This window comes from Terrapene carolina, unplaced genomic scaffold, assembly GCF_002925995.2.
Source record: "Terrapene carolina triunguis isolate 2854851 unplaced genomic scaffold, T_m_triunguis-2.0 Scaffold69, whole genome shotgun sequence".
Classification (NCBI taxonomy): Eukaryota; Metazoa; Chordata; order Testudines; family Emydidae; genus Terrapene; species Terrapene triunguis.
This window is the reverse complement of record NW_020664420.1, coordinates 61,830,852-61,857,334: the sequence shown is the minus strand read 5'-3', so window position 1 is coordinate 61,857,334 and position 26,483 is coordinate 61,830,852. Positions and strand designations below refer to the sequence as shown.

At 41.8% G+C, this 26,483-nt stretch overlaps 1 protein-coding gene across 1 annotated transcript in view; it reads right to left on the bottom strand.

Moving 5' to 3' along the window:
* The window catches only part of CAMK4 (calcium/calmodulin dependent protein kinase IV), a 303,883-nt gene that overhangs the window by 5,546 nt on the left and 271,854 nt on the right, over positions 1–26,483 (bottom strand). Inside the window, exons 8-10 of the mRNA XM_024219761.2 lie at positions 18,569–18,644; positions 7,574–7,700; positions 2,517–2,669 (exon numbers count right to left, since the gene is read on the bottom strand). Coding sequence (XP_024075529.1) covers positions 2,517–2,669; positions 7,574–7,700; positions 18,569–18,644 — 356 coding nt within the window. The remainder of the gene's footprint in view (positions 1–2,516; positions 2,670–7,573; positions 7,701–18,568; positions 18,645–26,483) is intronic.

Below are 26,483 nucleotides of genomic sequence, written 5' to 3'. Positions count from 1 at the left end.
CAGCCCCCCACACCCGATGCACCCCCCACATCCTGACTCTTGCACACCCTACATCCCCACCCCCACCCTGAGCACCAAATGAGAGCTCCTGCACACACACCCCACATCCCCACCCCCACCCTGAGCACCAAATGGGAGCTCCTGCACATCCCCCCCACATCCCCAACTGCACCCCTCGCACCGGAGCTGCCCAGGTAAGTGCCCCACACCCAAACCTCCTGCCCCAACCCTGAGCCCCCTCCCTCATTCTAGCTCCTGGCCAGACCCTTCACCCCCAGCCCTGTGCTCAGTGCACTCCCACCCTCAGCTCAGTGCAGAGAGAGGAAGAGAATGGGCCAGAACCAGGGAGAAGGTAGGTAACCCACTGTATGTGGGCAGGGCCGGGACCCCATACCGGCAGCTGGCTGAGCGGGTCCGGCAGCCGGAATCCCGGCTGGCAGGAGCCGGCAGATGGTACCCCTGAGAGGCAGTGGGCTGAGCGGCTCAGCCCACTGCCGGTCTGGGGTCCCAGCCGCCGGCCCCGCACAACCCGCTGCCGATCTGGGGTTCTGGCTGCCGGACCCTTGCCAGCCGGGGTCCCGGCTGCAGGCCTCACTCAGCCCGCTGCCGGTCTAGGTGAACAGAACCCCAGACCAGCAGCGGGCTGAGCGGGCCGGCAGCATAAGATCAACATTTTAATTTAATTTTAAATGAAGCTTCTTAAACATTTTGAAAACCTTGTTTATTTTACAATACAACACTAGTTTAGTTATATAATATATAGACTTATAGTGAGAGACCTTCTAAAAAACATTAAAATGTATTACCGGCACGCGAAACCTTAAATTAAAGTGAATAAATGAAGACTCGGCACACCACTTCTGAAAGGTTGCCGACCCCTGTTCAAGGTCTCAAAATAGATCTGTGGTGTGAGAATACAAAGAGAATCCACAATGAAATTTGCAAAACAGACACAAACTTTTCTTAGAAACCCTTTGAACAATAAGTGCAGAAATTGACTCAGGAGGAGTTAATTTTGTACTCTTCAGGAAGCGCACTATAACAGAATAACTTTAATGGACATATGTAAGCCTGCTCTCTACAGGTTAAGTGTCACTGCGAATTATGTCTAGAGCTTCCCAAGATCTTTGTAAACACTTCACAACAGTTCTGTCCTCTTTTTGCCAACTAGACGTTCTTTGTTACATTCCCTAATAGCACTGAAAAACAAGAACAAGTGAAATTTAAGGGTAATTTCTTACTTATGAATCTGTCTGTGCATGGACTGGATAGTTCCCAGTCCAGAGGCTAGTTTGTTATTATTTCCATCTGCCCATGATGATAAAGGCATCTCTAAACATGGCTCCACAATAGCTGTTATTCATAAATATCGTGCACAAATACTCTATGAAATCTCTTCCAAAACAAATACTATAGACACTAAAGACCAACGTGAGTAGAACGAGGGGGAGAATTGCAAACTCAAGTCAGTTAGGTGCCTAACTGCCATCTGTGCCTTTGAAATTCTTCCCACTAGTGCCTAAGTCTTGCATGCAACTATCCCAACAAAGGGGCAAATGAGTGTTTATTGGCCTGATCCAATTCCCATTGAAGTCACATCTGCACAGCTGGTATAATGATTCAGGTGCAGAGGGTATATAATTGCCCCAATGCTTGTGAAGTTACCTGTAATAACAGGGAACTGCATGTTTGGGCCTGAATGTGCATATTTGGTATGCACAACACAGGCATTCAATTTTGAAAACTTGCCCCTGTGGGTCATAAAGTAAAATGCTCTCAGTGCACGTCTCACATTCCCATTGATACCCATGGGAATGGCATGTGCGTTTCAAGGGTGTCATAAAGCCAAAAATATACAATATTAATAAAGTAAAATTTTAACCAAACAGATTAAGCATCCTCCAGGTTTGTAGATGTAGGACTCCATGAGGAAACCAGTGAGTCACCTGCTCAAACTTAGCCCCCTTCCAATCAGCCCTCTACAGATGTAGCATGCAGTACTAAACATAAAAAAGGAAAGATTTTTAAAAGCCATTCCTATTCTAGAGACCAGGTAGGTGAGCTAATATCTTTTACTGGACCAACTTCTGTTTGTGAGAGAGACAAGCTTTTGAGCTTACACAGAGATGAAAGAAGAGCTCTTTGTAAGCTCAAAAGATGGTCTCTCTCACCAACAAAAGCTGGTCCAATGCAAGATATTAGCTCACCCACCTTCTCTCTCTAATATCCTGGAACCAACACAGCTACAACAACACTGCAAACATTCCTATTCTAAGCAGTTTTGTTTCTATAGTGCTTTCAGTCAGCTCTGCACATTTCCACTTGTCCAGTTGCACAGAGTGAATGGATTATCTTTAGCTTTTTCATCTTCATCAGTTATTATAGAAAAGGACAGAGGAATAGATTTTTTTTTTTTGATTTTTTTTTAACCAAAGTAAAAATTTTCTGATAGTTTTGTCAGGCTTCTTAAATGTCAATGCTACTGTATGCTTTTAAAGTTAAGTGCAGAGACTTACCTTAAGTTTACGCCGAGCATTGAATTCTTGAAGTTTCTTTTGTGCATTGTCCATATGTGCAAAATTGGCTGCCTTTCCTGTGACCCAAGGGTGCTGCAAAGCTTGAAAGGTCGTGAGGCGCTTCTTAGCATCAAACACAATCAACTTTTTAACCTATGTCATCGAGAAAAGAAAGTCAACTTTCTTCCCCAATGATATGTAGTGAGTCCTACATTATGGGGTTTGTTCTTGGTTTTGTGAAGCTGCTCAGTTAAAGGCTCTCTAGGAAACAAACTATCATTTTTTGTTGCTGTTCAACAAACGAATTCTAGAACTAGCAGACTCAACCCTGGAACATAGGTTGTTACTACTTATCTTCAAAATGGAGATAATACTAAGGGCTGGTCTACACCCAGCCGCTAGTTCGGCGGCTGGGGATCGAAGTTCTGGGTTCGACTTATCGCGTCTGGTCTGGACGCGATAAGTCGAACCAGGAAGTGCTCGCCGTCGACTGCGGTACTCCAGCTCGGCGAGAGGAGTACCGCGGAGTCGACGGGGAGCCTGCCTGCCGCGTGTGGACCGCGTCTGAACCGCGGTAAGTTTGAACTAAGGTATGTCGACTTCAGCTACGTTAGTCACGTAGCTGAAGTGGCGTACCTTAGTTCGACTTGGGGGGTTAGTGTAGACCAGGCCTAAGTGTCTTGCTCAAAGACACAAATGTGCTACTGAAAAAAAAATCTTTCTTTTGCTGTTGAACACTATGCTGTGTGAACTAGCGCGTTTTCATTACAGCTACAGTAGGTGAATGCATTTGTCTAAGCTGCCAAGGAGAATATAATGGTTAATGGTAAATGGGCTTAAGTATAAAAGAGAGAAAGAGACACAGGCAAAATAAACACATTCACTTTGATTTTGAACCTCCATGTACCAATTTTCTTGTATTACTTTTATTGTAGCTCAAGTAGTTTATAGCACTTTACCAATTAAAAAAATAATCCTGCATCTACTGTAAGTACAATATGTAAATTGATTGTAAAGTATGGCCATAAGAAACATTGCATTTGAATGGGTAAAAGCATTCAAAGCAAAGGCATTATGCTTATTTGATGACTTAGGTCAGGACTACCACTGACTGCAAGGCTACATTAGAAAGAGTATTGGTACACCTCACAAGTTTTAATGTTATTTATAGTGAACAACAGTGGGGATTAGATTACACAGTGGTTGAAAGAGGCATTTAACTTTTTTTGCAAATTTGGGTTAAAAAATGTGCATGGAATATCACGGCTAGTGGTGAGGGTTAAGTGATAACTGAAGTGTGTTTTAAATGGTGTTGTGAAGGGTGTCATATAGTCTTTCATTATCATGAGTCCTTGACTTTCAGAAGCAACAAATCCACTGCTTTTTCCACTGAGTCTGGAAAAAGTGCTTGGCACACCCATTGACTTTCACTAGCTCTGTGATTGTCTTTGGATCCAAGACTCACCTGTTGGCAGCCATTAGCATCTTTCAACATAACAATATTTAATTTTAAAATTGCATTTAATAGGCTTAAATCACATATACCTCAAAATATTGTGTAATTCCTGAATCACACTCTTACCTACTGTATTTAGACCTCTACCGCAGCAGAATCAGGGCATTATTTCAGTAACATTTCACTTGCTATCAAATGTGGATTTTTAAAATTTTGGGGATTTAAGTTTTAAAGGTGACTGGAAAGTTTTTAAAAATATAAACCAAACTACCTAATATCCCACATAAAAAGCCATATTTTCAGAGTTAGGCACATGACCTCAAGTACATCTGTGCATACAAATGCCCACTGGAAGTGTGCAAAATAGGCTTTTTTTTTAAGTTCTGTGTATTCTTACTTTACACCCCATAGAATGTACTTTACAAATGTGCAAGTTGTACTACGAAAATGGGTTAGGCATCATTGTTCACAGCTCAGTGAAAACATCTGCTCAATGCACAGTGGTGGGTCAAAAAAGTAAACAACATTTTAGAATGTTTAAAGGAACTGAACAGAAATTAATACAGGGCCAGATTCTATCAGAGATGGCAATTCCTATCATCCTATGGAGGCATAGGTAAGCAGCAGAACCTGTACAATTCTGCTTATTGGAGCTTTATCCACATTAGCAGGTAATAGTAACTGCAGGAGTGCTGCTGTAGGCAGGTGTCACGTTATTGACTTGAACTGGGACCATATAGAACATGGTTGCAACCAAGGTCCTGTAGGGGCACCAAATCTTGTATAAAAGGGGTCTATGGAAAGGTTATGGTTTGCTGGTTATGATTATGCTGTCTATATGTGTGTATCATTTTGTAGTTGAAGTTATGAATATTGGCTCTATATGTCTGTGTTTCAAACTTATGCTATGCTTCTGGGTGACACCCCAGACAAGTTGGTGTCAGCTCTGCCTAGCCTGCTTGAGGGCCCATTAAGGACCATCAGCTATACAATTGACCCACTGAGAGAAGGCAGATATGCCTTGAGACTCAGCAAAGTATGCAGGGACTTGCCTATGTGACTCCATACTCCATTTTGCTGTAATTTTCCACAGTAAGAACAAAGAGGTGTTCTTACACCTGGAAAAGACTATAAAAGGCTGATACCTCATCTCCATCTTGTCTTCAATCCTGCTTCTTACCTCTGGAGGGACTTTGCTACAAACGGAAGCTCTACACAAAGGACTGATGACCCATCCCAGCGGGGGATGTATTCCAGAGACTTGATTTAAACCTGTAGTTTATTCTATCACTGCTACAAGCCTGAACCAAGAACTTTGCCATTACTGTATGTAATTGATTCCATTTAACCAATTCTAGCTCTGTCTATCCTTTTCCTTTTATGAATAAACCTTTAGGTTTTAGATTCTAAAGGATTGGCAACAGCGTGATTTGTGGGTAAGATCTGATCTGTATATTGACCTGGCTCTGGGGCTTGGTCCTTTGGGATCAAGAGAACCTTTTTTCTATTACTGGGATATTGGTTTTCCTAACCATTTGTCCCCATAATGAGTGGAACTGGTGGTGATACCAGGAAACTGGAGTGTCTAAGGGAATTGCTTGTGTGACTTGTGGTTAGCCAGTGGGGTGAGACCAAAGTCCTCTTTGTCTGGCTGGTCTGGTTTGCCTTAGAGGTGGAAAAACCCCAGCCTTGGGCTGTAACTGCCCAGTTTTAAGCAATTTGTCCTGAATTTGCACTCTCAGTTGGGTCCCGCCAGAACCAGCATCGTTACAGCAGGGCACAGGTATTTTCACCACTGTGTCTTCTAGACCTGCTGTTAGCAGAGCTAGATGACACAGATTTATCTACACTAGTGCTTCCACCATTGCTCCAACTGGTGGAGCTGCACCTATGTTAGTGCAATGGTGGGAGATTTCCTGAAAAATGCCACAACCGATGCAGCTTTGGCATGTGGAAGGTGTGGGGAGCTGAGCAAATAGGTGTGCATGGTGAAGCTGTGTTCCACAGATGTCCATCCACATGAGGGCAGAGTGGCATTGTAGAAAAAAATAAAAAAAAAGTGGACACAGGAGGAGGACTGTAGCCAGTGGATCTAAAAATACACAGATCTCCTGGCTGAACACCCTTCATGAGCAGGGTGCACTGTGGCTGTGGAGTAGCTCTGCTACTGCTCCATGACCTAAGCAGGGGAAGGGGGATTCTGTTTATCCCCACTCTGGTGGAATTCCCCCACAAGTACTTTGAGGGAAAAACCACTGCCCTCCTAAGAGCAAGTCAGAGTGTCACTGTCGTGTGTGCGCCCTGTGAGTCTAAGCAGCAATTCTGGATCAGTTAGTAAGAATGCCTCTTTGTGGCTCCAACTGCAATGCAGCTGCTCATCCCTCCCTACAGCATGGGTCGTGGCTTCAAAGCCACAAACTGACTCAATCTCTGGTTCAGGTTTTACTTCCAACCATTCAGAATTGAAAATATGAGCTCCATTAGAGCAACTGCGCTGATACAACTTGCATAAATGCCGTATGCACACAAAGACCATCCACTTAGCTCTACTGCGGGGTATTGTTTAGCTGACCTTTGCCTACGCAGAGATGTAAATGACATTTTTCTCCATCTCAGAAATACTCTAAATCTAATACAACAACAATAAATACTTCGAACCTCTACAGTGCCTTTCATCCAAAGCATCCTGAAGTACTTTACAAACATTAATTAATGTAGCGTTTTATGGCACAGTTTGTACAAGTGATATGGAACTGAACATTTGTTACTGTAATTTTAATGAAATAACTAAATTGTGTATGTATCATTGGGTAAAAATAGAAGTTGGACATGTTCATCTTTGTAAATCAGTATCTTTCGGATCCAATTTACTTTACCCAGTAATCAAAGGATATAGTGCAGATAATGCTCCAGCCTTAGCATTTTACTAATGGATCATACTTAAGGGCAACGACTCTGCCTCATCTACTAAAAACTGATTACAGAAAGCTGAGAAATGGACAGAATCTTATAGTCAAACAACAGCTGGGGCCTTTGTTATTTAATCTTTATAAGGAAAAAAGTTCAAACGCGAAACTATACAAACTATGGGGGGTTAGTTTTTATAGCCCTTTTGAGGTTGAAACGCCATGAAGAAGAAAGAAATGGAAAGAAAAAAAAACTACTCAAAGAAATGATACCTACAAAAAAAGTCAGACACTAGAATCTTTAGCCAGACCTGATCTTGAACAAGTGATGTATGATATAGTGTGGGGACTTTTTACTGTAATTTAATAGACTTAAAAAAAAAAAAACCTATTCTGCAATAATCTCTGAATTTCTACAGCCTAATTTACAAGAGTACTTCACAGCCACAGCTTTAACTGATGTCAGCAGGGGCAAGAGGTGCTCAGCATCTCTGAAATTCAGGCCACTGGAATCTATGGTTGTTATTTCATTTTAACAAATTAGTCTTGATTTGCAGGCAAACAAGATAGGCTGGGATCAAAGTGAGATGAGGATATATGTGAAAAAGCTCCACACAAATACTGTTTGCCTTTGGGGAACTATGTCACATGTGCATCAGAGAAAATACTACACTTTGTGTTCTTGTTGTACTTACCAAATCCTTGGCATTTAGAGACACGTCATCCCACCAGGGGGACACAAAGTCATATTCACAATTCAAAATTCTTTTAAACATGTACTGGTCTCCCCTTTCATCATAGAATGGTTCAAATCCACAAAGTCTAAGAGGAAAAGAGAGCGAAATTTATCAAAGATCTAAGTGATTTCAGGCTCCAAGGAACATTCCCCTATGTGATTTTTACTCACTACACAGCTCTTTTCCCACCCTGCATGTGAAAACAGAACTACTTTTAATTAAAAAAAACAAAAACAAAAATAACAAACCTTTGCTTGGGTCTTTATACATGTCACTTTAAGTGGTCCCTATATAGATATATATACACACACACATTATAGGCAGGGCTGATCACATCACCTATTATTAAGGTTGCCCGACACTTTCCATTATAAGACGCTGTTTTCAGTTGATTATAACTTTGTCAGACTTCAACTGTTTAAGCTGAAATTGTCCATGATGGGTGTCTGCCTCAGGGTGGATTTTTTGGAAACATTCAGGCAAAATAGTTCAGTTGTTTCTGAGAATGATGCTAGGAAAAATGGTGTTTGGCCCATGTTAAAAAATTCTGGTGACCTTGTCTTTGAGATGTTCTAGCACCCAGTGCTTTAGAGCAGAGACTTGACATTTGACGGTGGGGGGAGTCTAGTTTCAGGCATCTGAACTAAGAGCAGGGAGACTCTCTCTCCTGTGATCTCAATAACACCCTGCTGGGCCTAGGCAGCATGAAGGAGAACTTTAGAGGGGACAAGAATTGGATCTTCAGGAAGGTAACAGGCTGGGACAAGGGGCCTCGTGGAGAGGAAGGACAGAAACTGGGATTGGGAGTTGGGGTGCAGGAAGACTGGGACTGGCTGGGCAAGGTGAATGGTACTGGGAGCCAGGGAGAAACAGGGGATGGAAGTGGGGGGACTGGGAGCCAATAGTTAGTGGGGAGACTGAGATTGTATGAGGAGCTAGAGCAGAGACAAGGACAGTCTGGGCAAGGAAAATGGGACTGAGGGGGGATGAGAAGCTGGGGTGGAGGGGGAGAACTGGGAGTGGCTGGGCAAAAAGACTGGGACAAGGAGCTTTGGACGGGGGCATTATTGCGATTAGATGAGAAGCCTAGAGAGGGAGATTAGGACTGGGAGCCAGTGAGGATAAGGAATGTGGGCAAGGGGTGACTGGAAGCTAGGGTGGGGGAGAAAGATAGAGTGGAGGAGGCGCCAGGAAGAGGAGAACTGGGGACAAGGAACTGAGGTGGGTGAGGAGACTGTGAGCCAGGAGACTGGAACTGGGAGTCCAGAAGGGTGAGACTATCACTTGCAGGAGGAGACTGGGAGTGGAGATTGGGATTGACTAGTTGAGGAGAATGGGATGGGGACGAGGAACCAGGGATGGGGAAGAGACAGGATGAGACGGGGTCAGGTTGGAGGGGATGAGGCAGAAGGAGTCACACTTGGGGGTGGGGGGGATAGGCAGAAGAGTCTATGCTCACGGGAGCACAATATCCTACAAAGCCTGGAATAGAACCCAAGATTCTCAAGTCTCACCATTCCTCTGCTGTCAGCAAATATCTCCCACTAGCAATGTGTCCCTCCTCCTCCAGTGCTTGTCCACACAGAGGATTAGAACCTATTACTGCTATCAGTTACTCCATTCGCTCAAGTGGCAAAAGCCTGTGCAGTGAGGCTAAAGGTATCAACTCTGATGATGACTCATGTGGGTGGCAACAGGATGCTATGATGGAATTCCTGTATTTTCAGTTTGCTTTTTTAAAAACTTAAGAAATCACATTAAAAATACTAGAAACATTAAGATTCAGTCAAGCACTCAAAAGTTAGGAAGTACCACAATTAAGGTTGACTGTGTAACCTTAATTCGGGCTCTTTAGAGTACGTATTATGATCCAGTCTAATTACATGACTACATACCATTTTTTCTATGGAATTTGTCTAATTCATTGCACAGATTGGACCTACTCTGGGGATGAATCAGGGTTGTGTAGTGATGGAGGCTGCTGCCTGTAGGACCACTGCCTCGTTTGTTGCAGATGATGGAAGGTGCGCAGGGAATGACCGTGGGGACTGCAGGAAGAGAAGGGATGGTTCTCTAAGTTAAGGCAGTTGGATGCTGCCCTGGAGAAATGGATTCTGTCCCTGCCTCTGCCAGAGAGTTCCTGTGTGATTCTGGGCAAGTCATTTAACCCAACATTTTTACAGGTCACTAATTATGTGCACGTCAGTTTTTGGGGACTGATGAGATAGCCTAGGGTCTGATCTGCAGAAGAGCTGAGTGCTCATAGCTGCAACTGAAGTCAATGGAGCTGTGCTTTGAACATATATAGTGCTATATGAAAATGCTACAAATACTCTGAAAAGTTAGGTCCTAGGCATTTCACATTGGGCATCCAAAATTAGAGGATACTTTTGTCCTTAAAAATCTCTCTGTGCCTCAGTTTCCCACATGTAAAATGGTGATATCATCCCCTCACCTCCTATGAGTGTTATGAAGATAAATTCATTAATGTTTGACACACTCAGGTACCACAGCGATGAACGACATAGCAAAGCCCAGGAGGAAATTAATATTTCTCTCTTCAGAACAGGGTTTTAACATTGTGCAGTAAATAAGCCTAGGGCCACACACTGAACAATGGGGATAAACCAAAATACTGAAAAGCTGCTCTTTAAATGAGCATCATCCATTCTGTGCACTGAATGAGGCAGGGATCCTGTGGAAAGATAGTATGCAATCATGTAATTTCAGACTGTATCACAATGTATATGTACAAGGGGGTTGAACTAAGGTTAAATTAAAATACAAAATAGACCGAAAAACCAAACAAACAAAGAAACTAACCAAAAAAATCAAAACACCACAAAAAACAACCACACATACCCAGGAAAGCTAGTTATTTCACTGGATTGCTTGGGCCAAATTCAGTGGTAAATCTAAGTGAGTTTAGCTTTAGAGAAACGTACACTTTCCTGCCACTTCATGATGTATCACACATAAACCCACTCTCTACACTCCCTTATGCATATATTTGCACCTATTCAACACTACGTAATTTATATATCTCTGAATTGGGTCCACTGGTTACAATCCTGCTCCTACTGCAATCAATTGTAGAACTCCCAATTATGGTATACAACAGCTGGACTTTAATCTGGTATGTACAATGCATTCCAGTAATTTATCTGAATAATGATCCCATTTGCAGATGAGATACATTCAACGATATTTCAGATGGAAGGCAAAGACACAGAAATGAGTGACAGTCATACAATACACTGCCTCTTGTTTGCATTACACTGTAATCAGGCTTATCATTTTACAGTAATCTCCCATCTAATCAATAAGTGTCCTGATGCTACAGAGGATTAGTGTATCTGCTGTCATGTTCTAAGTAAATATGACAGGTAACACAAAATGAAGATAAGAAAACAATGAACTGCTAAGAAAGTGAAGAGCAGTGCTATCAGTTAAATACAACAGTAAACTCCAGTATCAGTCATCTTAGTTTTGAAAAACAAATATTTTGCATGCTATCTTGTTTTTTTAAAATGAGAGAGATGCATTAAAGCTCAAGGAACTAATGTTCTGAAAAAGTAGCTGCTTGCCTGTGGGTGGAGTGGCTGCATCGTGTTATACAGCTAGCACAGAGACACCAGCCTAAGAATATTCTTAGAACAGTATTCATGCTCAAGGCTGGCAGAGGTGGATTAGACTACAGAAGTAGAATCTTTGAGTGCTCTATTTAAGTAAGTGGGAACCGACTGCTGTCCTCTTGACCTCCTCACCCCCATTTGTCTGCTTCTCCCAGCATCATATTTGTGCTGGCTTCAGTGATGCCTTTTTTCCATGGAATGCCCTCCCTCAATTGGTCTGTAAGGTCAGTACCCTATCAAGAGCTACCAAGATATGTAGTAGAAATTAGGTAACTAATAGCAACAAGTCTGAGGAGCAGTCAGAGGCAACTGATATTTATTTATAAAACAAACAATATATTTAATGCACATAAAATGTACATGTTTTGACTATCTTTGTTCCCAACTTTTGTATATGGCTTGTCTTCTTAGCATATCCTGGGCACTACTGGAATGTAAATAACAAATAATAGCAATCATGCACCCATTGACACACAGAAGGTTTATGGCTCAGATACTCTGCTGTGCTAGTCTCTACTGATACAGTATGGGGGCAAGTGAATGTCAGGGAGCTGGTAATGGTTCTGTGATCATAGGTCTAATTTCATACCAGCCTTGAGGGAGTTTAAGTGTCATGCACAAACTTTATCAGGAGTGATTTTGTGTTTTCTTCCAGGTCATTGATAAAAATGTTAAATAGTGCAGAGCAAAGAACAAGTCCGTGTGGGACCCCACTTAATTTTACCCAGTTTACATTTACACTTTGTGACCTATGAGTTAGCCAATTTTTAATCCATTTAATGTGTGCCATTCTAGTTTCTTAATCAAAATTTTGTGTGGTATCACATCAAATGCCTTACAGAAGTATATTACATCAATACTATTATCTTTATTCAAAAAAACCTGTAATCTCATAATAAAGAGATATCAAAATGTTTGACAGGATCTGTTTTGCATAAAGCCATGTTGACTAGCATTAATTATATAACTGTCCTTTAATATTTTTAATTAATTGAGACCCATATCAGCCGTTCCATTGTTTTGCCCAGGATCAATGTCAGACTGGCAGGCCTGTAATTATCCACATTGTCCTGTTTACCCTTCTAAAATAGTGGCACAATATTGGCTTTCTTCTGGAACTTCCTCAGTGCGCCAAGATTTATTAAAAATCATCTAGAGAGTTCTTCTGCCAGCTTTTTTAAAACTCTGGGGTGCAAGTTATCTGGACCTGCTGATTTAAAAATGTCTAACTTTAGTAGCTGCTGTTTAACATCCTCCTGAGATACTGGCAAAATTGAAAGTATTTCATCATCATATGATATGCCTTCATCATCTGTTTTTCCCCCCAAACATAGAGCAGAAAAAATTATTCAACACTTCTGCATTATTATTAACAATTCTGCCATTTCCATTCAGTAATAAACCAATATCATTGCTAGGATTCTATTTGTTGCTAAATCTCTTCCTTATTGTACCGAACTCTGCTGGCCACAAGTTCTCTTGTGTCCTTTTGGTTCCCCTATCAATTTACTACAATTACTAGTTTCTGATTTATATTCATTACTATCAACTTTTCCTTTCTTCCATTTTATGTGTGTATGTGTTTATATATAATACAATTAATATATTTATTTAACTTCCCTTCTAAACCAGGTTTGTTTGTTGTTGTTTTTTAAACCATTATGGGCTTCTTTCACAATTGTGGCACTCTGGGCTTCGAACAGAATGTTCTTAAACAGTTCCACATTATCATTCACACTTTTCTTTTAAAATTCTTTCTCCCAGTTGATTTGGCTCATACTTATTTTCAGCTTTGTGAAATTGGCCCTTTTAAAGCACAAAGTATATATATTGCTGGTTTGCACTTTATTCTGTTTGAACATAAATGTGTTCAAGCCATGATCATTTGTACCTAAGCTACCACTAATTTTTAGTTCCGTGGTTTCTTTATCTGTTAAGAAGAAGTCTCATAGAGGAGAATTCCATGTTGGATGCCACACTTTTTGAGTTAATAAACTGCCATCTATCATATTCAGAAATTCCAAGGACATTTTAATACTGGCAACATGAGACCTGCAGCACATGTCACTCGGATTGAAGTCCCACAGCGCTTTTTCCTATACCTTATAGATGGATACTTAAGGAGCAGGTCATCCTGTTCTCTGGTGTGATTTGGTGTTCTGTACCAGATATCAGCAGGTGCCCCATCTTGTGCTGTATCTAGGGCAACCAGACAGCAAGTGTGAAAAATCGGGACAGGGGGTGGGAGGTAATAGGAGCCTAAATAAGAAAAAGACCCAAAAATCGGGACTCTCCCTATAAAAACGGGACATCTGGTCACCCTAGCTGTATCTGTTAGGACACTGATCCATAAGTATTCAAGATCATTTTCCTCTGAGTTGTCAGTGACTTGGAAACAGATAATGTTTTTGACAGTTTCACTCCTCCTCCGCTTTTGCCCAGTTGATGTTTCCCAAATAGGTTAGAACCAGTGATTTTAACATTCCAATCATGGAACTCTTCCCACGAGGTTTCAATACCTACTAGGTCAAATTCCAATTCCTGTTGATAGGTGGCTCATCACTGTTCTGCCACCTCCTCTGGCTTTCTCTTATTTTCTGCCCTGCCACTTTCCCCTCATCTAAACTTACTAGAACACTATAGCAAATCATCAGTAATGTTAACTGGAATTGAAATACTAATGCATAAAATTGGTCCATTTTATTATCATCAGAGAGGACCCAACCCTGCAAGGTGTAGAACAACCTCGATCCCCACTGACTTCAGAGGGAGGTTGCACACTCAGAACCTTTCAGAATCTGGCCTCTATCTAAGATCCCTCTTATTTTCTCCTTTCCCCCATTACCAATGCTTTGAACACATTTCAGGAAACAATCCCCGACAGTGATCCAGCAGGAAGCACCAGCTCAGTGCACATCGGCTCAGTAGTGTAAAACCTCAGCTTCCCATCGTCAGGTTCTTTCCTGTCCTTGCACAAAATGCACCAAGTAGTAACATTGTGTAGTTTCCTATTTGTTAGAGATCTGACATCTTGCTGCTTATAACTATGGACACAATGATTAAATAGTGGGTGAAAATGACCCTTAATTGCTGTAGTGTAGTTGCATGTAACAGCTAGTTTACTGAGCCCTCATATGAGCTAAGTCATGCATAATGCAAGAGAGTACTTCCTTTTCTGAATATCAAATGAAATCTCAAATGTAAACAGTGGGGGAAAAAATCCTGTAGTTCTCAGTGGGCTAAGGAATTCATTTCAGCAAGACCAACTGAAGCTCTTGTAACCAGCACAATTAAAGAGGAAATATGCTAACAGCATCCAATTTGACAAGAAAAACAAGGTTTCTTCAAATCAAACCTAAATCCTTTTAAAATTTAACTCCATCTAGAATTGTGCAGAGCTAATGCATTAGGAATGACACAGCTATAACTGGGTGTCACTGCATCAAGGATTAGATTTTGCAATAAAGTAGAATACAGTTGCTCTAGAGATAATCTGGAAAAAACAATTGCACATTGACTACTATATGTAAAAATGCCTCACCAATTGCAACATTCCAATGCTATCTGGCTTTGTTGTGGGTGCTTATACATGGTACTTGCACTTATTCTGTCTGCTCCAGTTGTAGGCTCTGATAAACGAATCTCTACCTACTGCTACAAATATTTTCACAGCGACTCATTAACACCATATGATAATGTTTGTAATGCTTATCATGTGAACTGACAGAGAGTTTCATAGAATAGGTGACTCTCCTACCCATTATTACTACTGCTCATGTCTATGCTTCTACTCCAAATAGTTAAGTGTTCCACCTATGCCCATGGTCTTTTTTTCTATATTCAAAGTTAGACCAGTTTAAATAAAGCTGTGATTTGAAAATGTTTTCAATAAACTGGTGCAAAACACAGTGTGGACACTCAAGTTAACTTCAATCAGATTTATATTTGATTTACCTTAAATCAATTCCTTCCTAAATTAAGATAAACCAAGATAAACCAGGTTTAAATTGAATTAAGAATGTCCACATTGTGTTTTGTACCAAGTAAATTAAGTGTGTAAAAAAAAAAATCACAATTTTCATTAAACCAGTGTAACACTGACTATAGACAAGGCCTCATATTTGTTAACTACTATGTGCCTCTCTAATGTGGGATGGGATTTCTGGAAATGTCTTTATAGAAGAATACAAGGCAGATCTTCTGCTGGTGTAAATTGTCCATTAACTTCAATGGAGCTACGATAATAATTTACAATAGCTAAGGATCTGCCCCACTATAACTTGCATTAGAGAGGAAGGGGTAAAGCTGGATATAAGAAACAAGGTCTGAGATGTACTCCAGGGCACATTTGTGCAGGTCTTGAGACGGGGAAACGAATTTTGTTATAAGAAAATAACGGACAACAAAATGATCATAGGAATCCAGAAAAGTGGGTCCCAAAATGCACAACTGCCTGTGTTCCTCTTCAATACACAAACCACAGATCTGACTTATGACCTGTGTGTAGCAAATCTCCTCTAAGAGAGTCTTTCATTCTTTCCCATTCTTTCCTATCAATCATACTCTAATTTCTTATATTAAGGAGATATTGTAACCTATTCTTTTACAGGAAAATGAAAGCAGATCACTGATTTTATTTATGCTTTATATAAAAAAATTGCATTTCCCAAGATTTTGTATTAAAATAATTTGTCAGCAATATATATATGTGTGTGTATATATATATATATAGTATGTGTGTGTGCATGTGTGTGAGAGAGAGAAAGAGTGTGTATATTTTTATATATATTATATATATAAAATCTTGTTTTCTTCCCCTTCCCAGAATGTACTGACTGAAATCATTCCACAAACATACTGCACAACAAGAGAAAACAAATCAGCCTAGCATCAATGTTGCCACAGGACTAACGGAAGTTGCTCATTCTCCCATAAGGAGAAGGGTCAGAACAACAGATGTACAGCATGCAGAATGCACAATGACCTTCAACTGTCAAAAACCTTCTTCAGAAGCATTTCATTTATGCAAAATAAAATAACTGCAATACTCACCACTAAAAATACAGGCCATTCTTATTTAGATACCAAACTACAGAGTTAGGTGCCTAACTTTAGACTTCCCTGTTTGAATATTTGGGCCTAAACTGGGAAAGACAGTTGTGTAAACAGTGCATAACACTGTAGAAAACTTATTTGCCTAAAACAATTTGGGACACTTTGGATCTTACAACCCTTTGTCAGTTATATTTCTGACTACAGAACAGTATTGAGTATAACATTGAATATTTTGATGATTATGGACCATTTCAATCCAGAAATAGAGCAAACAAACTTCTTTTTCTTTTGGGTGGGCAGGCCATGCCTCTCCCCACTCTCTGTGCCCAATAGCTCACCATTTCTTTTCTGCTTAACTGCATGGCAGACTTCCAGATGAGAATCTGGATGTGAATCAGCAGCAATGGCATTTGAATCATGGCACCAAAAATGTTGGAGGCTGAAGTCCCCAGAAACCCTGGTGCAGCTGTGCTCCTTGCTGTTACAAGGCAGCTCAATTGCAGTCATGTGCTTTGATTTCTTTTTGGCCCACTGTGTCTGCTCTTTTGAAAAGACAATCGTTTCTATTTTCAACTTGCATCAGAGCACAATTCTATTTTATTCTTTTCTGTCCAGGTTTTTGTGGCATACTCCTCACTGTATAATATCTAAGCACACTAGTAATTTTATTTACAACATAGTTTAGTAAGTGCACTGTTCCCTAAAAGGAAATACATAGAGTGTGCCAGATCCTCTGCTGCATCTGAGGAGCTCTCAGCTTTGTGCTTCCTCATTCCTATGGTGCTCTGAGCCAGGCTGGTTCCCTGGGCTGCGCTAAGTTACACCAGTTGCCAAGATATTATGGCAATTGGCACTTGCTAGGGCATAAGGACATTTCCTGCAAGCCAGCTAAACCAGCTTTAGGGCAGCTATTCAGCAGCTGAGTGGGGAAAAGCTCCCCTAATGCAGCCCAAGAATGTACAAAGTTCATAACAACTACGTTTATATCCAAAATCTTTGTGGGATAATTGTATATCCTTAAGTATTTATTAGTGGCAAATACAATCTGGCATTGCCTATGATATTTCCAATGTAGATCTTTTCTACAGCTCATAAGTGCTTTACTGTTATTTATTTAGATATGAAGAACACTATTTTACATGGTCTCTCTCCTTAGGCGCTTAAAATCTAAAGAGGCAAAACAGATATGAAAGACAAGGAAATTCAGTGGTGCAACTGGTTAGTGCAAACGGGAATACTGCTGGGGTTTTGAGTTCAAGCCTTACCTGGAGCACTTGTTTCTATTACCTGTGTAGTTTCCCCAACTTGCTTTGCCTAATTCATATGGCAAGTGTCATATTAGAAAAAGGAGAATAAGTTCTAAAATGTGGAAGTGGGTGCATAGCTTGGAAACATCCACCCTGTGCTGCCATTAGTTCCAGTAGATAGTTCACTGGCAGGGCAAATTGACTTACGGAGGGAGGGATAGCTCAGTGGTTTGAGCATTGGCCTGCTAAACCCAGGGTTGTGAGTTCAATCCTTGAGGGGGCCATTTAAGGATCTGGGGCAAAAAAAATTGGTCCTGCTAGTGAAGGCAGGGGACTGGACTTGATGACCTTTCAAGGTCCCTTCCAGTTCTATGGGATACATATATCTCCATATATTATTTACTGTATTTAACTAAGATTTAAAAAGAATCACCCATTATTCAATGTGTCCAGATATCATTTGGAGTAATATGTTTATCCTGTATAAAGTATCTTAAAAGGGATACTTAAGCAGTCTAAGTGCAAAGTAAAGTTTTTATTGGGAGGGATATCAATAATGAATCAAGTTAATAAAACACCAAAACATGGAAATGGAAATATTGCCCTTGAGCTTTTTCAACCCAAACACAACACTGTGCTAGAAATAGGACACATAAATGATTATAAATGGCCCATCTAGTTTCATTGTCCGTGCTGAGTGAAATGCAAAAAATAAACATAATAAATGTCTAAAATAAATGATTTTTTACAATTCTTTCATTTTTAGTAATGAGTGTTTGCGGTAATTTAGACAAGCGATATTATGATATATATGACAAATGTATTACTTGAATCGTCTGTGCTCCTTCAACCTTCAAATCATTTAAATACCATTAAAATATAACCCATATAAAACAAATTAAGAATCTTTTCACTTTCTGTTAGCACAGTTCAGAATGTCAGAAAAAGTGGCCTTGAAAATGAAACATCAGAATACCATATTTTATATTTCACTTAGTATTATTATCTAAACTTACAGGATGTAGGTGATTATTCCCAAAGACCACATGTCCACCTCTGGGCCATAAGCACATCCACGTAGAATCTCTGGTGCTGCAGATGATAAAAACATTGTCACTAAAGCAAAAGTTTAATGCAGAAATAAATAATACTAATAAAGGTCAGGAATTTCAAACATGTCTGACTTCTTAACTCAGAATGTAATTGCAATGTGTCCTCTTCAAGTACTGTAGAACAAATAGGGCCTGACCTTGAAAGTCTTTACTTAGGTAAAACTCCCATTCATTGAGTAAAGAGCAACAGGAATTTTCCCTGAGTAAGGACAGCTGGCATGGACCCCTAACTTGTAAAGTCAAGAGTGCAATTTAACTTTGATCTCCAATCTGATTTTAGAGAAGGAACCAGATCCATGAAAGGGATAATGGGCAGCTACAGAAGTACTGTAGCTTGAGTTTTACTGACTACATGACATTTGTATTTTTTTTAATAGTTCCAGTAATTCTGAAGTCAAGTTGCCTCTATAATTAAAGCTGAAACCCACTCTCCATTACAAGTCCTATTTCAGACCCCATCCATGTCTCTCTCTGCCCAAATCTATTTGTTCTAGATTTCCTCATGTTCAGTCTCCCATGGGAGGAATAGGGTGCTGTTAACTAAAGACTGACATTCTTGGGCGTGGAAAGCTGCAAGAAGGATCACTCCAGAGTCAAGAACTTTTCCTTGAAAAAGCCCTATTGCTCAACTCAAGGAGTTCAACCCTGGGAACAGACAGCAAGAGCATTCCAGTCAATTGTAATTGCCACAGTAGGGCACAGGGGAGAGGCAGTCTCTGAGGAGACTCTGAAATAGCAAAGAGAAGCCATTATTCACCAGAGGAGCTCAACCCATGGATGATGCTGAAGAATAGCCAAGAGCATGATGTGTGCTTCATGTAAGATATGCACTTGAAGCCTATGCTTGATATGAGATACATACTCCTGTTGTTATGCACACACCTGCATGCACACTATATATGCCATGACATGCCTCCTTGAAAATACCCCTCTTTTCCCCATAGCTTTCAAACGTTTTGTGTTTTCCCCACTCCCTGATAAGTTTCTGACCAGCCCTGTCAGCTGTTGTACTCCCCTGAACACCATTATCGGAAGCCTCTGACTCTGCCAGCTGCCAACCAGCCATATCTTCCTGGGGTAAAGTAGCCTAATATCAGCAGGGGGAGCCAAATCTCACAGTGAAGTAGAGGAACACAACACTTGACATGATGCAAAGATGAGACCCACCCATCCCTTTCCCTCATCCCTTGCCACACCAACCTTCAATTTGCCCTCTTCTGAATATGCACTGCAATATTGTCCTTCGTGAGGCCTATGGGCTGGAATAGTCACTACTGGCTCTCCTACAAGGGAGCTCCCAGTCAATGGATTTGCAAGAGCAAGAAGATAGTGAAGTCTCTCTGGGTCCATTCCAACAGTCCCTTATTCATCCCTCCTCCTCCCACCCCATGGGGTAAAGGGGATAGAATCCCTGAAGGATTACTTTGCTAAACTCACAGCCTCCTGCACAGGTGAGTTTATGTGGCACAGAAGGCTTTGTGAAGACCCTCTGAACTTGGATGAATTTCACCGATAGTGCTATTATAGCATACTTTTAAAAAATACCATTTGCCTGCCAGACAAACGATAGAGAACAGCTAACACACTGACTTTATATGTTATATTTATGAAAAGCTGAAAGTCATTCTTTGTAGTTTGTATCATTTTTATGTAAACTGTCATTTTGATTCTCCCATGGAGGCAAACCAATATCCTCCTGCAGACAAGATGCACGTGAGCAGTAAGACTTTCTGCAAAGCTATAGCAATTAAAATATGGAGACTGAATCACCGAGACATCCTGAATAGCAAAATGCTCATGGCACTTACTTTGTGCTAAGAGAGGAGGAGGAAGAGAACAAACATACAAACACATATCTTGTATAACTTATATCAGAACCAAATGCCAGATCCACACTAAGCCCATCTCTATGCGGGATTACTTAGGAAAGTTAAGGAAAGTCAGCTAACGGTATGAGGTCAACACACATCAATTAAAGCATGTTAAACCCCTGTGTGGCTGCTCTTATTCAGGAATAATGTGGCTTTGGGTCTCTGTAATTAATCCTTCTCCGAATCCTCCAAAAACTGTACTTTTGCCAGGGTAGTTTGTTTTGTTTGGTGGGGCTGGAATCAGCTATAATGGCAAAAGCCCAGTTTTGCTGGTATTAGCTGCATCACTAGGAATGCTTTGCTGTTTCAGTATACTGGATTAGCATTACCACTTCAGCAGTTCTGGTGCAGACCTGACCTAATTTGTCTTGTCCCAACCCCAGAAAGATGCACTACTTTTCCTCCTCTCTCTTGGGCTCTATGGAACTTCAGGAAATTCAGTACTAGGAGTTTCAACAACATTTACCAAACTCTTGTAACTTTATTGTGACTATCAGGGGTTATTCTTACTTTCTCTCCAAAGAGCTATTATGGCTGGGGTGGGGTTGGGATGAGCTCCCAACACCTATAAGATGTTTATAAAAGGCCAATGTCTAGGATGGCCTCTGACAGCCAAACTCCCCATCACTTGTCTTCATGTGGCGCAGATGTTTTCATTAAAAGTGGGGTGTGTGAAAGACAGGCACCTGGTGTCTTTAAAATAACAAGACAGTTCAAGGCAGCCTACCTAGGAGAATGAAATCTCTGATCTCAAGCCCCCATCCATGGGTTAAATGAAGCCCAGCATTGGGCAGTGGTGACACCAGCACTGCCTGTTGATGATCCACCAGGTTTATGACAACAAGGTGGGAAGAGAGTGGGCATGTACTTAATCTAACTGGGGAAAGTTCCTCTCACTATGATGTGTGTCAGGGATGGCAACTGATATGCTAGAGACTGGATATAAGGAGGGGTGAGGCTGGCCTGTATGCCTCCTGCCAGGGACTACTGCTAATGATCTTTCTGCCCTCTGCCAGAGGTTCACCCACTTCAAGCCTGGCAGCCCTGGGCCAATAGGATTTCTGGCAGCGAGTGTCTGAACTGCCCTCTAGAGGGTCAGAGGACCAGTGGTCAGAGCAAAGAATCAGACTAAAAGCAGTGACCTGCAAAGCCAAAGAAGCCCCATATTTCAAAAGTGGCAACACTGGGTATATCCAGTCTGACGTGTAAAGGTATAGAAGTCACTGATGTGATGGATGGGGAATGCAGCGAAGGGGTTGGCCTTAGGTTTTAAACGCTCCTATGCAGGTGACAAAAAGGGAGCATAACAAAGTGTGGGTGGCAGGGAGAGGAAAGCTGAGGAAGATGGTGTGTGCAGTTATTAGAGTAAGTGATAGACTGATGGCTGTTAAAAATTAAAAGTGTGTCATGTTTCTGATATCAGTGTAGGCATCTCAGCCTGGACGTGATGAAGAGGAGGAGACTTCCTACCAAGATCTGCAGGTGTTAGCAGACACAGCAGCCCCCAAGGAGCTGCTGGTGGTGCTGGGTGATCTGAATGCACACACAGGCAGAAACAAAAGAGGCTATGAAATGTGTTTGGGAAAATGCAGCCTAGGCACTATGAATGATGAAGGGAAAATGCTACTGTATTGCCAAACAATGGATGATAGCCAATACTTGATTCCAAAAGAGGGTGTGTCAGTTGTTTATGTACATCAGTGGTGGAAACAAAAGCCATATGATGTTGGTGAGGAAATCTCAATGGAGTCGAGCTATGGGCTGCAAATCGATACCTAGTGAGATGGTAGCACTGCAACACAAACCTCCCGTGGCAATGATTGTGGTAGAGTGCTGGACAAGGAGGAATTAAGCTCAAAAGAAAGACGATTTAAATACAGAAAGTTAAGAGATGTGCAACAGAGAAGTTTGTGCAAAAAGTACAGAATATGTGTCCAAAAACTGATTTGCCATCAGCTGACAAAGAGTAGAACCACCCCAAAAGAATGTACATTGTGGAAGTGAAAAAGGTTTGTGGACGATGTAGATGGGGAAAACCAATAGCAAGAGAGAAGTAGCAGTGGACTGTGATCCAAAACAAAAACAAAAACAGAGCACCAAGAAAAAGAAATGAATCATTATGAAACACTTAGAGGAGAGGAAAGTGATCAGGAACAGTCAGCATGGATTCACCAAGGGCAAGACATGCCTGACTAACCTAATTGCCTTCTATGATGAGATAACTGGCTCTGTGGATGAGGGGAAAGCAGTGGACGTGTTATTCCTTGACTTTAGCAAAGCTTTTGATACCGTCTCCCACAGTATTCTTGACGGCAAGTTAAAGAAGTATGGGCTGGATGAATGGACTGTAAGGTGGATAGAAAGCTGGCTAGATTGTCGGGCTCAACGGGTAGTGATCAATGGCTCCAAGTCTAGTTGGCAGCCGGTTTCAAGCGGAGTGCCCCAAGGGTCGGTCCTGGGGCCGGTTTTGTTTATTATCTTTATTAATGATCTGGAGGATGGTGTGGACTGCACTCTCAGCAAGTTTGCAGATGATACTAAACTGGGAGGCGTGGTAGATACACTAGAGGGTAGGGATCGGATACAGAGGGACCTAGACAAATTAAGAGGATTGGGCCAAAAAAAACCTGATGAGGTTCAACAAGGACAAGTGCAGAGTCCTGCACTTAGGACGGAAGAATCCCATGCACTGCTACAGACTAGGGACCGAATGGCTGGGTAGCAGTTCTGCAGAAAAGGACCTAGGGGTCACAGTGGACGAGAAGCTGGATATGAGTCAACAGTGTGCTCTTGTTGCCAAGAAGGCTAACGGCATTTTGGGCTGTATAAGTAGGAGCATTGCCAGCAGATCGAGGAACGTGATCGTTCCCCTTTATTCGACATTGGTGAGGCCTCATCTGGAATACTGTGTCCAGTTTTGGGCCCCACACTACAGGAAGGATGTGGAAAAATTGGAAAGAGTCCAGCAGAGGGCAACAAAAATGATTAGGGGTCTGGAGCACATGACTTATGAGGAGAGGCTGAGGGAACTGGGATTGTTTAGTCTCCAGAAGAGAAGAATGAGGGGGGATTTGATAGCTGCTTTCAACTACCTGAGGGGGGGTTCCAAAGAGGATGGAGCTCGGCTGTTCTCAGTGGTGGCAGATGACAGAACAAGGAGCAATGGTCTCAAGTTGCAGTGGGGGAGGTCTAGGTTGGATATTAGGAAAAACTTTTTCACTAGGAGGGTGGTAAAGCACTGGAATGCATTACCTAGGGAGGTGGTGGAGTCTCCTTCTTTGGAGGTTTTTAAGGCCCGGCTTGACAAAGCCCTGGCTGGGATGATTTAGTTGGGAATTGGTCCTGCTTTGAGCAGGGGGTTGGACTAGATGACCTCCTGAGGTCCCTTCCAACCCTGATATTCTATGATTCTATGAATCCATTGCTGGAGATAAAAACAAATACAAAGAAGCTGCCAAGTGGGCAGTGAAAAAGGTCAAATAAAGTGCCCCAGATGATCTGTATGCTGAGCTTGTAAATGACCCACAGGCAGCTGGCAAAAAGACACTCGGCACTGCAAAAATGAGATGCAAACGTGGGGAGGATGATATTGCACATCATTTGTAAATGATGATCGGGGAGACTGCTACTAACACCTGAACAAGGAAAGGAGAGGAGGAAACAATACTTTGAGAGTCTCTTAAATGAGGCAAATCCCTTTAGGATGGAGTTGCCAATATGTGATCCAAATGAAGGGGACCTGATGAGAAGAAGATTTCAAAATGAAAGTATTAGGATGGAAGTCCAAGTCCATGCTGTGGCTGACAAAATCCAAGAAGCACAATGTCACTGGTTCAGACACATGCAGAGCATGAATGAAGGGGACCTGATGATCATAGCATGGCAGGAGAGGATGGTAAGAAAGACTCCAAAGAAAGCTATCAAAGTGATGGATGAATTGTATCAAAGAATATGGTAAGCAGGTGGACCTTAGTGCTGCCTTGGACAGACGAAGATGGAGGATGCTTGCACGACCCAACCCTAATTGATGGGATAAGGGAAAAAAGAAGGGTTACTGGTCTGAAGCTTTGCTAGTCTGTTGGAGCAATTGCGGTATACAGTACAGAGCATGGGACAAGCAATACAGTACTCGAGGTTTAATCCTGGGTCTGCAACCAATTCCCTCTGTAGCATTGTGTACATTACATAACCTCTCTCTCTCCCTCAGTGTTTGTCCTCTAGGAACAGAACTGAGACCACTGGCTCATTTCACATAGTGCACCAAAAAGATGGCCATCACTACATACCAGGGACAGTAAAATGGGGATAACATTTCCTTATCCTACAGGAGTGTTGTGAGGGGAATTATGGGTTTGTACAGCCCTCTGAAGATGTAAAGTGCCACATAAAAGCCAAATTCTGCTGAACTGCTGTTGTCAGAAATTCACTTTGCAGAAACAATTAGCTGGGGATTCTAAATGGGTTGAGAAATTCCTTCCAGCTCCTGTTGACTCAGAGTTTTATATATGTTTAATGTTCCTTCCAAAATGAAAAATACAAAGAATTAGGTTTGAATCCGTTTGATGCTAAGGGCCCTCAATACCTCAGAAAGGTAATAAGCACACCAACGATTGGTGACACATATAACCACCACCCAGTCCCCTCTTCTCAATCACTGCCACGCAAACCTCCTGCTGTCTCCTTCCCTCTGCACATATATGCAGTACAAACAGCTGAATTGTCACCATTTTGGAGGCTGCATTATGTGTTTGCTTCCTCTTCTTCACACAATCTTTTATAGTTACAAAAATGGAGGCAAAACAAATGGCTTCTGTCACTGAGCAATAACTAACAGCTTTATGACATTTGTAGTTTAGTAGCAATGGTAGAAATTAGCATGGAGATTGATAATCAATACTCAAAATACAATTTTATGAGTCAAAAGACACTAGGAATAGGTTTAATTCCAAGGGATGTTTAGTTCCTTTGTTTGCCTGATAAAGATGCTGCACAAACGAATGTATGTATTACTTGCATCCTATTATCCATTACGTTACAAGCTAATAGAGTAATCTTGCTGCCTTCATCAATGTCTTCCCATTTCCTTTCGTTTCTATAGTAACAAACATCAGAAAGCACGGTCTGCAATACTGTAACTATCTGCTCCTTCTCTCCCTTTTCTTCTACATACACCCTTTATGTTTATTCTCTTCAATCCACATTTACATTTTCATTAGCTAGTGACACTACTTCACAGGTATACAGACTTTACACTGAAAATAATCACTTCGAAGAGTTTGGATACATACAGAAGTTAACAGACAGGTTTACTCAGTGCTTCTTGTCTGATCAGGGGCACCAAAGACTATGTCTATACAGCATTTTGGAGTGAGTGGGGAGCAAGCCTCCCACCCTGGGTCAACAGCCTTTGGCTGCTAGCGCTTTATAAACAGCTGTGTAGACAGCGCTTTGAAGTTGCAGCTAAGACTGGAGTTTGGGCTTTGAAGCTCACTCCCCCTCCCTAGCCTGAGCTGCAACTTCAAAGTGCTGCAACTTCAAAGTGCTGTCTACACAGTTATTTTTAGAGCGCTAGTGAGAGGACCACTAGCTCGAGTCTGTCAACCCAGGCTGAGAGGCTCACTTCTGCTTGCTCCAAAATGCTGTGTAGACACACCCAAAACTGCAGTTAAGTTCAACTGAATACATTCTATAGACCAAATCCTGCTCTGGAGTCATAGAGTTTAAAGCCAGCAGAGACCATCAGATCATCTAGTCCAGGGGTCGGCAACGTTCGGCACGCGGCTCGCCAGGGTAAGCACCCTAGCGGGCCGGGCCAGTTTATTTACCTGCGGATGCGGCAGGTTCGGCCGATCATGGCCCCCACTCACTGCGGTTCGCCGTCCCGGGCCAATGGGGGTGGCGGGAAGCCGCGGCCAGCACATCCCTTGGCCCGCACCGCTTCCCGCCAC